General features: G+C 37.9%; 1 protein-coding gene across 4 annotated transcripts in view; it reads left to right on the top strand.

Annotated features, from left to right (window-relative positions):
* Positions 1-16,651, top strand: part of KDM5B (lysine demethylase 5B) — a 76,748-nt gene that overhangs the window by 19,716 nt on the left and 40,381 nt on the right. For all 4 annotated transcript variants that reach the window (XM_037497262.1, XM_054690417.1, XM_037497264.2 and 1 more), the window contains exons 2-4: positions 9,427-9,504; positions 10,844-10,966; positions 11,655-11,825. In XM_037497262.1, the coding sequence (XP_037353159.1) occupies positions 9,427-9,504; positions 10,844-10,966; positions 11,655-11,825 (372 nt within the window). The remainder of the gene's footprint in view (positions 1-9,426; positions 9,505-10,843; positions 10,967-11,654; positions 11,826-16,651) is intronic.

The raw sequence follows: 16,651 nt of genomic DNA on the forward strand, positions 1-16,651 counted from the left end.
TACAAAGAACTCACAGGACTCAACAAAAACAAAATAAATAATCCAGGCTAGCGCTTTTAAAGGTAAAGAGTTTAGAGGTCAGATGTTTTTGAGGGCCTCCCTGGTGGCGTGAGGATTAAGATGCAATCTATGAAGCTATCAGCAGCCACTGCAGCAGGAGTTTCATCCCTGGCCAGGGAGCTGCCCACTGCCCACATGGCGCAGCAGACCTCTCCTGTCTCGCCCGCTGCTCCCCTCAGCAGTGTGTTTCAGTCAGTCTGCCTGTTCTGTCCCCCACTCTGTCTCTGGTGAATCCTCTCACCCCCACACCTCTGGCCTGTACCCCAGTTCTTGTATGCATAAATAAATCTTTTAAAAAAAGAAAGTTGAAGTTGCTGTGACTTTGTTAGAGGAACATTTATATTTCAGTGGTTAAAATGTAATAATGATATTTTGCTGCATAGAAATAAAACTTTACATTTGTAATTTCAATTTTTACCATAGTTCTAAAGGTAGCCATTGTCTGTACTTTTCAAGTGGAGAGGTTGAGATGCCTCATTTGGCTGGAAAGAACTTTATTTTAAGTACAGTAATTCTCTTTCTTCCTACACTATACAGTTTCCAGCTGAGGTTTGGAGGAGTCAGTGTCTTATATATGTTACCATGCCTTGGTTAAGTACAGGGAGAAGGGATCAAAAGAAAGTAAGTTGTAGTATAAATTTGGAGGTACTGATATTACATTTTGGAGGTGCTATTATTAAATTTTTTAATGAATGCCAGAATTATTGCCAGGGTTTAAGATTACAGACCTCTCTGAGACGCTGATGAAATTAGACTTTCCCAGAAAAATCCACATATACTCAGTTTGCTATGTAACTTAAGAGCCTCTAATTTAAGATACAAAAATGTGATTTCATAGTTTCATTGTTTTTATTTATTTTTATTATTTTATTTTTTAAAGATTTATTTATTTAAATAAGAACCGGGGTATAGGCCAGATTTGCGGGAGGGTGAGAGGATTCACCAGAGAGCGGGGAGCAGAACAGGCAGACTGATGAAATACACTGCCGAGGGGAGCAGCGGGCGAGACTGGAGAGGTGTGTTGCGCCATGTGGGACCCTGGCTGCGGACAGCTTCACAGTGCGGCGCGCAACCGCCTGCTCCATCAGGGGAGGCCCATTTTCATTGTTTTTTATTAAAGACTCACTAAAGATGGGACATCTTAAATAGGCTTTTGAACAAATGGGTACCTAATTAAAACTGCTGGGTATAAAGCCTAACCTGAGGGAAGCAAGAAGTAGGGAGAAGAAGCATTATCAACTAAAGCATTTTGTTTTTATTTGGAGGAAATCAAGTTTAGTCCTTTGTATGACAAAGCCTTTCCTGTAGACATCGGTCATTAAACGGCAAGTGGACTTACAATGGGACTCCTAAATAGTGACCCTGCTTGTTTTTATAACTTACAAGTGGGGATTTATAAGGTTATAATGCATCTAGTTCTTCCATTTTTGTAGGTGTTTGACATCTTACTGACATAAATCCATTATATTTATGAGAAAGTTCCTCTTAGGTTATATTTCATATATACATTACTCAAATCTTCATATGTTACCATGCCTTGGTTAAGCACAGGGAGAAGGGATCAAATTGAAAAGTCTTGTCATGCCTCTTTAAAAGGTTCTGACATTCTTTAAAATACTAAAATTCTTGTTTGGGGCCTCCCCTGGTGGTGCAACAGTTGAGCGCTGGGCTGCGAAGCTGCCCGCAGCCTCTGCAGCACCGGTTTAAGGCCGCTGGGTGAGGGTCCCACATGGTGCGACAGACCTCTCCTGCCATGCCCGCTGCTCCCCTCAGCAGTGTGTTTCGTCAGTCTGCCTGTTCTGTTTCCCACTCTGGCTCTGGTGAATTCTCTCACCCTCCTGCACTTCTGACTGTACCCAGTGCTTGTATAAAGATTTATTTATAAATCTTTTTTAAAAAATTAAAAAATAAATAAATTCTTGTTCGTAGTCTTAGAATTTTGCACTTTAGTTTTCTGTTAATGTTGAAATTGAGAATTTGTTTTTCTTGATTTGTTTATATATATTTTACATAATTGTTCATTTTTAAACAATGTTTGCTTTCTTCTCTCAGGTGTAGTCCCCATAGAATTTTCACCACCAACTCACCCCTGTACCATCACCATAGATCCCTGTGCTCCCCTCTCCCTCGTTCCAATCCCTCTTTCTTCCCCTCCCCGGCAGAATGTCTCTGGTTTATAGTTATCTGTTTTTGTTTTGTTTTGTTGTGTTTTTTGTTGTTATTATTCTCCCCCCCACCCTGCCCATGCCTTGTTTGGTTTCTCTATATTCCTCCTCTAAGTGAAACCATTTGATATTTTCCTTTTTCCTTCTGACTTATTTCATAATTCCTTCTAGCTCCATCCATGTTGCAGCAAATGGCATAAGTTCTTTTTTGATTGCTGAATAGTATTCCATTGTGTGTATATACCACAAGAATGTGGACTTAGAACATTAGTTTAATTCTCGGCATTGGATAAATACCTGTGAGTGCATTTATTCCACGATGACCGGTTTAATAGGATGTATGCAATTAGAGCAAAGCTTTAGTCCTTAGTTAATGGTATCTTTGTAAACTTATCAGAATTTGTTTTTGACATGGATTTTTAATTGTTTTCCTTGGTGCAGGGAGTCAGTGAACCACCTCTTGAGACTCTGTATAGAGTACACTTTATCATTTTGCTGATTATCAGGTAGTGACAGCCTCTAATTAGATTAAAACAGTATTGTATATTAATGAGGATGCTGATAGTGGGCCTTTTAACAGTAAATTTTCCTTACATCATGAAAAACCCTTAGCATCCTATGAAAATTCTTCTCTCACAAGCTAAGTTTATCAAACATTTCTCTTAGTTAAATGTTCTCTAAGTTATTGTTGCTAAGTTATTGTTTCCTTAGTGCTGCCACTAAGGAAAATGTTACCTGTTGTTTCTCAGGCCTCTCTGAGGATTGGGAAGCCTCATCTTTCTACATAAGTGTCTTCCTGAGGAATTTATTGTCTAGTACTCAGGAAAATAATAGTTTTTGAAAAATACAGTTTATTTTTATTTTGAAAGATTTAAAGTTAGACTATTTAAAAGATTTTAAATTAAAGTGAATCTCAGCAGGGAATTTATATGCGACTGCTTGCAATCTGTGAATTCTTATAATACCCAGTTGGTATGAAAATGCTGTTTTTATGTTAGGAAAATGATTTTATGAACCTTTTTATTGGTAGAGGCTAAAAGTTTTTTTTAGATGATATGAAATATCTCACTCACTAAGACACAAGTGTGAAACCCAAATTACTATTTCTAAGTACAGACTTTGTTTGGCTACTTAATTTGAGGATTGTTTTTCTATTTCAAAAATTTTTTACCTCCTAGAGACTTTAGTATGCTCTCTTCCCTTCTTCAATGGATCCCCCATGCTGTCAACCCCCTCCCCTGCACTCCTTACTCCTGTGCAATTCTGGCCTCCCATTGAGGCCAGAATTTGCTACGGATATTTTAGTTCAATATGACTATTAGCATTACAAGTCATATATAAATCTTTAATTGGAATGCAGCTTGCAGTTGACAATAAAAATGTCAAAACTGAGTAATATTTACCTCATTTTGGAGAGAAAATTTTCAGTGTTCTGTGTTTATTATGGGGTTGGGTTGATCATCTGAAACAATTTCTTTAGTTTTATACATATTATGCCTACCATGTAAACTTCCTTAATGACATATGATTCGGTCTTTTATTAATACTTCATTTATTAGGGCCTCCCCTGGTGGCACAGCGGTTGAGCGCTGGGCTGCGAAGCTGCCTGCAGCCTCTGCAGCACCGGTTTGATCCCTGGCTACCGGTGAGGGTCCCACATGGCACACAGACCTCTCCTGCCACCTGCTGCTCCACTCAGCAGTGTATTTTGTCAGTCTGTCTGTTCTGCTCCCCACTCTGGCTCTGGTGAATTCTCTCACCCTCCCGCGCTTCTGACTGTACTCAGTGCTTGTATAAATAAATAAATAAATCTTTTAAAAAAAAAACTTCATTTATTAGATTCATTTAATTTGAAATATTGGAGATACAGTAAGCTTAAGTTATGTAATAAGCACAAAGACAAAAACCTTAAACCTAAAACTATAATGTATATACTTATGTATGTAATATATACACTTAAGATAATTTTTTTAATTTATTTTTATTATTTATACAAGAACTGGGGTATAGGCTAGAGACGTGGGAGGGTGAGGGGATTCACCAGAGACAGAGCAGGTTGCAGAACAGGCAGACTGATTGAAAAACACTGCTGATGGGAGCAGTGGGCAAGACTGGAGAGGTCTGACATGCCATGTGGGTATCTCCCTGGCCAGCGGGGTAACAAACCCTGGCTGCAGAGGCTGCGGACAGCCTCACAGTGCTACACTCAACCTGCTGCACCACCAGGGAGGCCCTATACTTAAGATAAAATTAATTTCAGTATCATAGTGTTTTGGTGTATTTGATTAATCATTATATATTACCCAATGGTTTAATTAATATATATATTACCCAATCATTTTAGTAGATCAAATTTCAGGTCACTTGGACAGTGTGTTAATCATTTACTTGAATATTCTGACACGTTATCTTTGATACGTTTTTTATGTAACCTTCAACCCAGATCAATTCATTTAGAAAACCTACAGCTTTTATAAAGTTTTAGAGAGCAAAGCTCTCAGCAGTAATGGTTTTTCTACTAACTGCCATAAAATTTTAAGAATTGGTGTCATTTCCTTCTAGTACATTATATTTTGTATAATTAGATACATTGCTTTCTGTATCTTTACTTGTCAAGTTAAACAAAACCAAATCACTTTCATCTTTTCACCAAGGATGGAAAAAGCCACATTTCTAAGTTTATTAACAAAGATTGTATGTCTTTAATTGACATTTGAACATTAGATGGGATCTTTGTTGAAGATGCAGTAGAACATTAAACACTTGAAGGCCTTATCTGTAACTGCCTTCTTTTTAACAGTTAATGTGTTCGTTTTTTTCTTTATTCTTTCTTTCTTTCTGTTTTTTCTTTTTTGTTGTGTCAAGAAATAACATGTACCAGTTTATAATCTGCTTTTTTCCCTTTAAAAAAAATTGCGGCAAAATGTAATCTATTTTTGATGTGTATTTTATTGGCCATTACCAGTGGGCCTTTTTATTTAAATTCATCACTAAAACTAAACCTTTTACTCTTGGGCTAAAAGAAAAATTCATTATAGATTTGAAATACAGACTTCCCTTACTTATGATAGTCTTTGAAATTTGCATATGTAATATTGATATCACTTTGTATGTCTTAAATTTCTACTTAGGTAGTCCTTGGTATCTTTCCTTATTTAGAACATCTATATATTTTTTATACGAGGTATTTTTTATTATGATGAAGACTTTTACTGTTATTTACATACACGCCAACTTATATTAGCGTATTCTTCACTGGTGGTATTAAAGTTTTAAGTGAAACAATTCTGCTGTGAATTCCCATTTCTATATCCTGATGCTATGAGTGGTAATAAGTATTTTGTGGAGTATATTACTGCCAGAGGATCTGGGGGGGTCAGAAGTCCTTTAAAAATAAGATGCTTGGGGCCTCCCCAGTGGCGCAGCGGTTGAGCACTGGGTTGCGAGGCTGCCCGCGGCCTCTGTGGCGCCGGTTCGATCCCCGGCTGCTCCCCGGCCACCTGAGGAGGGTCCCGCATGGCGCCCAGACCTCTCCTGCTGCCCGCTGCTCCCCTCAGCGGTGTACTTTGGTTCTTCTGCCTGCTCTGCTCCCCGCTCTGGCTGTGGTGAATTCTCTCACCCTCCGGCGCTTCTGACTATGCCCAGTGCATGTATAAACAAAACAAAGAAAGAAAGAAAGAAAGAAAACATGCCTCTATATAAAAAAATAAAATAAAATAAGATGCTTGGGGCTTCCCCCTTGGTTCAGCTGTTGAACGCTGGGCTGCAAAGCTGCCTGCAGCCTCTGCAGGGCTGGGTTCGATCCCCAGCCGCCAGTGAGGAGCCCACATGGTGTGCAGACCTCTCCTGCCACGCCCACTGCTCCCCTCAGCAGTGTACTTCGGCAGTCTGCCTGTTCTGCTCTCTGCTCTGGTGAATTCTCTCACCCTCCTGTGCTTCTGACTGTACCCAGTGCTTGTATAAATAAATAAATCTTTAAAAAGAAAATAAGATGCTTTCCTGTTTGAAGGTTCCTAAGTCTACTAAAAATGGAGTTACCATACGACCCGGGAATTCCACTACTAGGGATCTACCCAAAGGGCACAAAACATTGATTCAAAAGAACACCTGTACACCTATGTTTACTGCAGCACTATTTGCAATAGGTAAAACCTGGAAAGAACCCAAATGCCCAAAAATAGATGACTGGGTCAAGAAGATGTGGCATATATACACAATGGAATATTATTCAGCAAGCTAAAAAGATAAACTCATGCCATTCACAGCAACATGGATGGAGTTAGAAGGAATTCTGCTCAGTGAAATAAGCCAGAAGGAAAAAGAAAAATATCGGATGGTTTCACTTATAGCAGGTTTATAGAGGAACCAAATAAGACATCAGCGTAAAAAAAATAATAACAGTACAAAACGCAACAAAGCAAAAATGGATAATTATAAATCAGAGACATACTGCAGGGGAGGAGGAGGGAGAGGGATCAGAGGGAGGGAGGGAGGAGCACAGCGGGCTGAGGCGATGGTGCACGGGTGCATTGGTGAAGGAAACTATTGGGACTACACCTGAGGGGGTGGGGGGGTGCAAATATTGTTTAAAAATGAATAATGATGTAAAAAATTAAAAAAAATAATATAAATAAATTAAAAAAAGAAAACAAAATAAGATGCTTTCTAATTGCCCTCCAGGGAGGTTGTACTGGTCTATCACAGGGCAAACACTTTCTCACATGATGCTAGTACTGGTGGTATGCATGTTTTTAATCTGTTAGGTAAATGCAGGGAGTTCTTGTATATATCTTGAACTTTGAGTGCTGTGGACACCAATCATTTGTTGACCGTTTCTTCTTGTATGAGTTAATAAAATTTTTCCATTTTTCTGTAATTTTTATTATTGTTTTAAGCTTTTTGTAATAATAGCTTTTGTAACAGCTGTGTAATATTGAGTGTTATAACACCATAATAATCACACCTTCCTAACAAAATTGTGCAAATTTTATGCATGCATATTGACTCTGGGTGAATTGCTTTCTTAGAATAAGTTTGTTAGTTGTGAAATTGGGTAAATGAACTTCTGTATATTAACTTGTTTTACTAATCTGAAATTATATTTAATAGTTATTAGTAAAGTATATTATATGTAAAATGGGTAAGAAAGGAAAAGAAAACCACCTATAATCCTACCACCACAAACACTATAAACATTTTGCTATCTACCTTTCTAATGTTTTACTTTTCTATTGAATAACCTACCATTTCCTTCCTTAACATAAGCAAGGAGAATCTTATGAGGTCAATAAAGACCTATACTATGGCATAATTTGTCTTTCATTGCTTATTTTTTGTGAAAATAATACACTATACAAAATTTTCTGTTGTAACCCTTTTCAGGGGCAGTACTGTGACCATAGTACATTCACAGTGCTGTGCACACCCCGTCACCTCTCTCCATCTCCACCAGTTAGTCAGAAACTGTACCTGTTAGTACAGCATGATTTTTATACCTTTAGCTTTCCTGTACTGTGGACATTTGTTTGCAGTTTCCTCCATGTATAGGCAAGGATTCATTATCCCTTCATTCTGATTAATTTATCATGATAGCAATTTTTTAGAACCGACGTCAGTAACTATAATAAGGATGATTTTTAAAATCGGTTTTAGATATCACTTTTTCTTCTACCCCCACAAAAGAATTTACCTAGTTTTACAATAGAAAATGTAAATAGAAAGTTATATATACATTGTAGCTTAGAGGCATTTACATTTTAAAAAGTGTTTTGTAAAAGGAAGGATGGTTGTATGGACTAGAGGAGTGAAAGTCTCCCCTAAAGAGGCTATTTGTTTTTCAGCAGCTGTTGGGGCTCAGTGACATTGATCAATTGGAAGGATGTGAGCAGGAGTGCAGTAGTATATATTGTTTATTTGGGGAAAGGTATATTTTGCTGATTTGGTGGAAAAAAGTCTTGAGAGACTATTACTATATGTTCTGTTTTGTTTGACTAGTTAGAGATAACACATGCTATAATTAACCCAGGTTTTAATTTTATGTAATTTTAAATGCTGACTGCTTCTATTCTTTGCTTTTGCTTTTGCATAGAAAACCTTCAAATACATTATTTTAAATTTAAATTTTCTTTCTGATTAAATAAAAATCCACAGTAGCTGGCATCAAATTAGAATTCCTTTTTTTATAGACTTTAAAAAATTTTTTTATATTTGCATAGAAGAACTGGGGTGTAGGCCAGAGGTATTGGGGAGGGGCAGGGGTGAGAGGATTCACCAGAGACAGAGTGGGGAACAGAATAGGTGGATTTACTGAAATACACTGCTAAAGGGAGCAGCAGGCTAGACGGAGGTCTGTTGCCCCATATGTGGGTCAGCTTCCTGGCCGACTGGTGATAGCACTGAGACTTAACTACTAGGCCACCAGGGAGGCCCTCAAATTAAAATTTTACTGAAGTTACCACAGGCCAGTACAACTGTCTTGTCTTCCCCCTGGTGGCTGGAAAAATCACTTGCACCCAGGTGCAGTGGAGATGCAGGAAGGCTGCACTTGGAGCAAACTGGGTCTTTTTTGTCACCTTTGTTCCTGTTTTCTTCACCATTGTCACCATTGAGCTTGAACATGGGAATCTTGTTGACCATCCTTGACGTGTAAGAAGATCTCCTGAAGGCACCATCTCTAAAAGGGGCAAACTCTGTGTTAGGTGATTTAACATTCCCTTCTTACTTGATCCTTAAACAGGAATCTTCAGCAGGGCATAAGCAATATCCATGAAGTTGTACTTGTCAATGATTTGAAGATAGTATATATTGAGAGGAGTGCCGGGAGCTTCCATTGCTCTAGAGTGGCTATGGATCTGCTCAATTGCCAGTTGGCAATAGGAAGCCCTGGAAAAAAAAAAAAAAGTTTTTTTATATGATGTAATACACAAGCGTGCAGCCCCCAGTAGCCACCATATTGGTCAAAGCTACCCTTTTGCCCAGAGGCACTGGCATTCTGCTTCCCGGAAACTTTTGATGTTTCATAGCACAGCTTTCTTGAAAACCATCAAAGGAAAATTGTCCCTTGGGAAGCAAGTTCCAGCATTGTGAGCAATTGAAGTATCATACTGCAGAGAGTGGGTGGGAGCCCAGGTTTTCATTTTAAAACATTTTTTTTAATGTCAGAAGCATAATTCTTCTAATAAAAGCCTCTGCTTCTCCCCAGGATTGGCAGCCACCATTTGCATGTGATGTTGATAAACTTCATTTTACCCCACGCATCCAGAGGCTGAATGAATTGGAGGTAATGTCTTAACTGCTGTTCTGGTTGCCTATATTCCAGAAGGGCCTTTTTAGCACTCTTCTACCTCAAATCTAGTGGCTGTTATGAAACTAAAATATGGCCAGTGATTGATAATCACATTGAGTCAAATAGTAAGAAAACCTTTGCAGCAAACCAAATTCCATTAAAACACTGATTTTTATCAGTAATTGTTGGTTTATAATTTAATGCACTTCTGTCCTAAATTCATATGACAGCCTCTAGAATTTAAATTTTGTAAGTTATGTACTTTGAGAACTGTTAGTGGAAAAAATTCGGAGCTCGAATTTATTTCCAAATATCTGTTTTCACTTAGAATTTGTAACACACTTAAATTTCCCAAGAAGGAGTGAGGCATACAGGGGACCCTTGACAGTGAAAATGTTTCCTCAGTCTCTGTGCTATTGAAATTCTAAGTATAGGATACATAAAGTTTGGGTATTGCTAACATAGAGGTAGGTGTTTACATTAATATTTTGCTAAACTGATTTTAGTGTTGAGCCTTGCTTTCTTGTTTTATGCTAACCATTCTTAACTTAAATGGAACATATGTCCTTTGGAATATTGTGCACCTTGGTGTGGCAGCTAGTATATGTATTTTCAAGTTGAATTTGAAAAATAGGAGATGGGAACTAACTTTAAGGTCTTGCATGTTGTTGGGGACATCTGAATATTGACCTCAAATTTTGGTTTTGTACAAGATTAAAGCTCTAAAATGAAAACTATTATTTTATAAGATGGAAAAAAGAAAAGGACAGATTAAAATAAAAAGACATGGAAACAATGGTAATAATTTGTTAAGGAATTTTAGAAAGTTTCCCTGGTTTCCTGTTATCCTTAAGGTATTAGGAGTTCCTAAAATTGGTATAAAAACAGTATTGTAAATTTGTTTTCAGATTTGTGTTTGAAGATAACAGACCTTAAAAATACCCAAATTATGAAAAGATGAAGGGGGGGGGGTGAGAATAAAGAAACTTGTTATGTAATTTTATCAGTCACACAAAATTTAAGGCTTTTCTAGTCATCCTTAAATGAAGCACCTTTCAGAGTGTCTGCTCCCATCATGGGTGGGATTATTGAGTGTGTCAGTCTTTGCCTGGCACATGGTAGAGGGTGCCAACATGGTAGAGTCAACCATTTGTTGCCTATTTAATTATGCAACCACTTTGTATTTTGTATATATTTAGCAGCTTCCTCTATTGAATTCAGAAGTGGTATTGCACTTAAAGATTCTAGGAGTGAACATGCCAGAGGTACAGTTTGAAGACAAGAGCTTTCAGATTAGCAATGTAAGGTTAAAACTCAGTTCTTTCTCATTTAGGCTCAAACTCGTGTAAAATTGAATTTCTTGGACCAGATTGCAAAATATTGGGAGTTACAGGGAAGTACTCTGAAAATTCCACATGTGGAGAGGAAGATCTTGGACTTGTTTCAGCTTAATAAGGTAAAATGATCCTCTAATGATTTTCTCTCTTATTTAATAATCTTTCTGGCAAGCATGAATTTGGTCTTCTTTGACTTTAAAACAGACTATTTGAAATATGTAAAATGAGACTCTTAACTTGAAACATTTTGCCACTACCTGTTTTTCAGCTTCACAATAGTTCTGTAAGATATTCCTTTCTGTTTTATTGCAGACAAGAAAAGTTCTAGAAAGAGAAAATTGACTCAGCAAAAAGATGATGTGATAATTCAGTACCTTAACTTCAGTTTCACTTAAATGTAAAGCTTCCGTTCTTTCCACTGACATGCTGCCATCCTGTCTACTCTAGTTTCTCTGGAGATTTTTAAGGTCAATGAGTAGGGCCAGGTAGTTAGGACCCCCTTCTTTATTAGAGATTTAAAATTTTCTGTCTAGTTCTTCCTCCCAGAAAATCTTGATACCTTGGGGAACTGAGAAGTAGTTTCTGTGGGGTACATTTAAAAATGCTTGTGGATTGTTGTGAAAAGTGATTTAACTTTCTAGCTTAAAATTGAAAGTGCATGTACCTTTTCTTTTGACTTTGAAAGTATATTTTGAAAAGATCACTACAACCTTAGAACATTTGGGTTTTGCAGCCATAGGCATGTGAGAAAGAGAAATAATTTCCAAATAGATATTTTCAAATTTCTTTTGCTGTATTATTTGACAGTTGGTTGCAGAAGAAGGTGGCTTTGCAGTTGTTTGCAAGGATAGAAAATGGACAAAGATTGCCACCAAGATGGGCTTTGCTCCTGGCAAAGCTGTGGGCTCACATATTAGAGGGCATTATGAGCGAATCCTCAATCCCTACAACTTATTCCTGTCTGGAGACAGTTTAAGGGTGAGTATTGGGATTAGCCTTGATCTGTTCTATTTCATTTTCTTGGGATGTTGTCTTTTAGAGGGAATGAAAAGGCCTCGATTATGTGTGGAAGGCATTGTGTGGAAGAATGTTCTGTGCATTTTCCTCCAATGTTTGTTTTATTCTAATAGAAGGCATACCTAGAAGTTAGTTTTTGAGACATTTAAGATTGGGGAAATGTCCTCTTGCTGTCAAAACTGAAATCTGTGTTAACTTCACTATAAATGTTTCTTTATGACAAGGATTTGATTATTGCCTGAGAAGCATGGCTATGATTTTGCGCCCAGTCATCATGTTGAAGGTGCCATGTGGGAAGTAGCTGGCTTACCCATTTTTCTGCTTCAGTTGACATCTCCAAGTAGAGTTTTGATAGACTGTTGATTCAGGTAAAGGGTGAGGGGCTTAATGATGCTGGGTAGTTGATGCTCCCTGTTCTGATAGTTCCTGTGTAGCTGTGTTTACTTCCTTACAACGAAAATTTTGAAAATCATTCAGCAAATCATCATTTGCTCTAAGTCAAATGATGTTATAAAGAGGTCCCACTTTTCTGAATGCTCTGGTAGAAAGAAACATTTTGTAAGCTGTTTGCACCTTTTGAATTTTCTTAAGACTCTAAAAGTGACCCCTATAACTGTAAGAATTATGACAGTCCTTTGGAGCGGTAGCAAGGTAATAACGTAGTCTCAGAGGGGGAAAGTGCTAATCAAAATTCCAACTTGATGTTATAGACAGACATACCTGCTGTAATGCTTACCTATTGTAGCAGTGGATCATTATAGCATTGTGTTTTTTCATTCTCTTTCTTTTTGATTTGAGGTGCACTTTCTAGCCTAGAAGAATGTGACAATCTAATATTCAGCATTAAAAGTAAATACATAAATAAATCTTTAAAAAAATAAAAATAAATAAATAAATATTAATGTTTAGTGAGCCCATGGATGAAATTATTTAGAGCTTTGTGTGTGCAACCTTTATGTCTCTGTTTTATTTAATTTAATTTAATTTTATTTTATTTTATAGATTTATTTATTTATGCATACAAGAACAGGGGGACAGGCCAGAGGTGCGGGGTTGAGAGGATTCACAAGAGACAGAGTGGGGAACAGAATAGGCAGATTGACTGAAATACATTGCTAAGAGGAAAGCGGGCGAGTCAGGAGAGGTCTCCTGTGCCACGTGGGTTGCTCCCTGGCCAGGGATCGAATTCATGGGATCAAATTCGTGGTGCGATGGCTGTGGTCAGCTTCATAGGTTGCGTCTTAACCCCTGCACCACCAGGGAAGCCCTGTTTTTTTGTTTTGTTGTTTTTTTTTTTTTGTTTGTTTTGTTTTGTTTTTTTTAAAGATTGATTTATTTTGTGCATACAGCAGCTGGGTTGTATGCCAGAGGTGCAGTGTTGGGGGGGTCTTGCAGGGTGGGGGTGAGAGGATTCACCAGAGACAAAAGTGGGGAGCGGAACAAACAGGCAGATTGTTTATGTCTCTGAGAATATAACCTGGACACAGAAAGTGTCTACCTGCCTTGGGTTGCAAAATTTTAGAAACATCTCACATGTATACTTAGTGTCATTGTAATTTGACAGTTGAAAAGCAAAAGAACATTTGTATTATATAGTCTTACAAGAATGGTCATTTAAGATAACCTCTACAAACCTTTCACCTACAACAGGATAAACTGTTGAGGTATCTACTATGTGCTAAGTATGTTACAGGTACTGATACATTTTAGAAAACTTGAAAACAAAGGAAATTTTGATACAAATAAAATCACTTAATCCTCTCCCTTGATTTTACTTTCAAGGGTATTTTCATGAATATATACATAGATTGGAACTGTATTACTCATGTACAATATGCTATCTTTGCTATATATCATGAACATTTGACTTGGTGTTTAATATTTTGAAGATGCAGGGTTGGGATACTTTGCTGTTTTTATTTAAATTATTTTTATTAGGATAATGTTGGGGCTATAGGTTCACATTTCCTGAAATGGATGTTACTATTGGTTCCTCTTTTGCTATCTTTGCTTTTCATTCTGGCCCTCTAGAGCTAAGTTAGCCTCAGTTCTACAGTGAGATATCAATGATTTGTTTTGGTTGGTTTTTGTGAAGACATGATTTAAATGACTCCCTGGAATTCCATTTTTATAGTCAGACCTTGATAGGATTTTTCCTACTGTTGAATGTGTAGGTGATTCCAGCTTTGTTTTGTTTTTATTATGATTCCCTGATGGACATTTTTTGTACATAAATTTTTTTTTAAAGATTTATTTATTTTATACAAGAACTGGGGTATAGGCCAGATGCGTGGGAAGGCGAGAGGATTCACCAGAGACAGAGCGGGGAACAGAACAGGCAGACTGATGAAATATGCTGCTGAGGGGAGCAGCGGGCGCAACAGGAGAGGTCTGCCGCGCCATGTGGGACCCTCACCTGCCAGCTGGGATTGAACTGGCACTGCAGAGGCTGCAGACAGCTTCACAGCACGGCGCTCAACCGCCTGTGCCACCAGGGGAGGCCCTGTACATAAATTTTTATGCACATTCCTGATGCTTAAAAATAATACTCGGACAAAGAGAGAATTGGAATACATCTATTTTGTTTAAAAAAGAAAAAGAAGACTGGATAACAAGATACCACTACACCTACTAGAATGGTCACAATCCAGAGCACTGAGCACACAAATGCTGGTGAGGATGTGGAACAACAGGAACTCTCATTCCTATTGGTGAGGAGACAAAAGGGTACAGCTGCTGTACACCAGAATTTAGTTTGGTGGTTTCTTAGAAAGTTAACCATACTTTTACCATACTACCCTGCAGTCATATTCTCTGGTATTTACCTTAAGAAGTGGAAACTTAATTCCACACAACATTTACATGGATATCTTCATAGCTTTATTCATAATAGTCAAAACTTGTAAATAAGCAGGATGTCCTTCAGTTAGTAAGTGACTAGATAAACTGTGTCACATCCAGACAATGGTGTGTTATTTACTGCTAAAAAGAAGTGAGCTATCAAGTCATGAAAAGACATGGAGGAACCTTAAGGGCATATTATTAAGTGATGGGAGCTAATTTCAAAAGGCTATATACCATATGATTCCAACTATATGACATTCTGGAAAAGGCAAAACTATGGAGATAGTAAGATTAGTGGTTGCCAAAGGTTTGGAGTGACAAGAAGGGTGAATAGGCAGGGCACAGAGGATTTTTAGGGCACTGAAAATACTATGTAACGTACTTGTTGTTACACATTTGTGGAAATCTGCAGGATGTGGACCAGCAAGAGTAAATTCTTTTTTTTTTTTTTTTTTTTTTTTTTTAATAGAGGCATGTTTTTATTTATTTATTTGTTTGCTTGTTTTGTTTTGTTTTTGTTTATACATGCACTGGGTACAGTCAGAAGCGCGGGAGGGTGAGAGAATTCACCAGAGCCAGAGCGGGGAGCAGAGCAGGCAGAAGGACCGAAGTACACTGCTGAGGGGAGCAGCGGGCGGCAGGAGAGGTCTGCGCGCCATGCGGGACCCTCCTCCGGTGGCCGGGTTGCAGCCGGGGATTGAACCGGCGCTGCAGAGTCTGCGGGCAGCTTTGCAACCCAGAGCTCTACCGCTGCGCCACCGGGGAGGCCCAAGAGTAAATTCTTTAAGCTATGGACTTTGGGCGTTAATGGTGTATCATTGTAGGATCATCAATTAAAAAGAAATGATTCACAATGAAGGAATTGTTGCAAAAGGGTGAAGTAGAGTTCATCTAGAGTAAGATTAGAGAAAAGTCATGAGGTGATGTACTGGTGTAATGGAGCAGAGGCCTCAGTCTTGCATCCCTGTGTTTTTTAAATGTCTTAAAGGATGGCTCATTCTCTGTAGGATGATGTCATCATAGTGTGTTGCTATCCCATTTTTCTAAATCCCCTTTTCTCAAACAAAGGTTAGAGCCAGCATGTGGATAGTATTAGCTATACAACCGGTAGAACATTAGTTGTCTGTTTTGAATTGTGGTTTGACAGGAAATATTAAAGCTTTTCATATATAGTCTAAGAAGCTACTGATCTTGATTTTACCTTAGGTGTCCACATTCTCACAGAACCAAGTAGATCATACATTATGGAACCATTTCTAGTGGGAGATAGGAACCACACATAGAATGTCTGAATGTCTGACCCTCAGTTCAGTACACTCTTTCAGCTCAATCTGTGTCTCTACAGTCATAGGTCTTTTTGGGTCTCAAATAAAAAGTTCAGTTAGATGATGGACATATTTTATTCTTCTCTGAATGTTTTAAGTATAGTCTTAATGTTCAGTTGAGGATTTGTTACAGAATGGAATACAATCACATTCCATATAATTTAGTTAACTTTTCCAGGTCAAAGCAATGTATAGGTTGAATTAGAACAAGTAATACTTACAGGTTGTTGTGTTAGTGTTAGTTTCTTTAGATGCTTAGAGTCTCAGGTAGTTTGTATTAGTAAAATACTTACTCTTCTGTGCTTATTTCTTAAATGTTAGAAATAGATTTTGTTGCTCTGTGATTTCATTATTCCCTTTCCCCAGTCTATTGATATTTCTTGCAAATGTTACAAGGAAGGAGGTAATCTAGTGAGACATAGTAATGGTGCTTGTGGAGCCAGGAGTTCTGGAAGGTTGTTACTGCAGGGTATCTTTCAAGCATAGATGACATACTATACCTCAAGTGGATCCATTTTGGAAGCTGCTTTTGAAAATGTTTTGAAGTTTGTGAGTTCTCTTATGAGAGGGAATAGTGCTCACCTGAAATCTTTATTAGATTCAGTGTTATTATTTTGT

Source organism: Talpa occidentalis, unplaced genomic scaffold, assembly GCF_014898055.3.
Source record: "Talpa occidentalis isolate TD23 unplaced genomic scaffold, MPIMG_talOcc4v2.1 talOcc4.8, whole genome shotgun sequence".
In the NCBI taxonomy this organism is placed as follows: domain Eukaryota; kingdom Metazoa; phylum Chordata; class Mammalia; order Eulipotyphla; family Talpidae; genus Talpa; species Talpa occidentalis.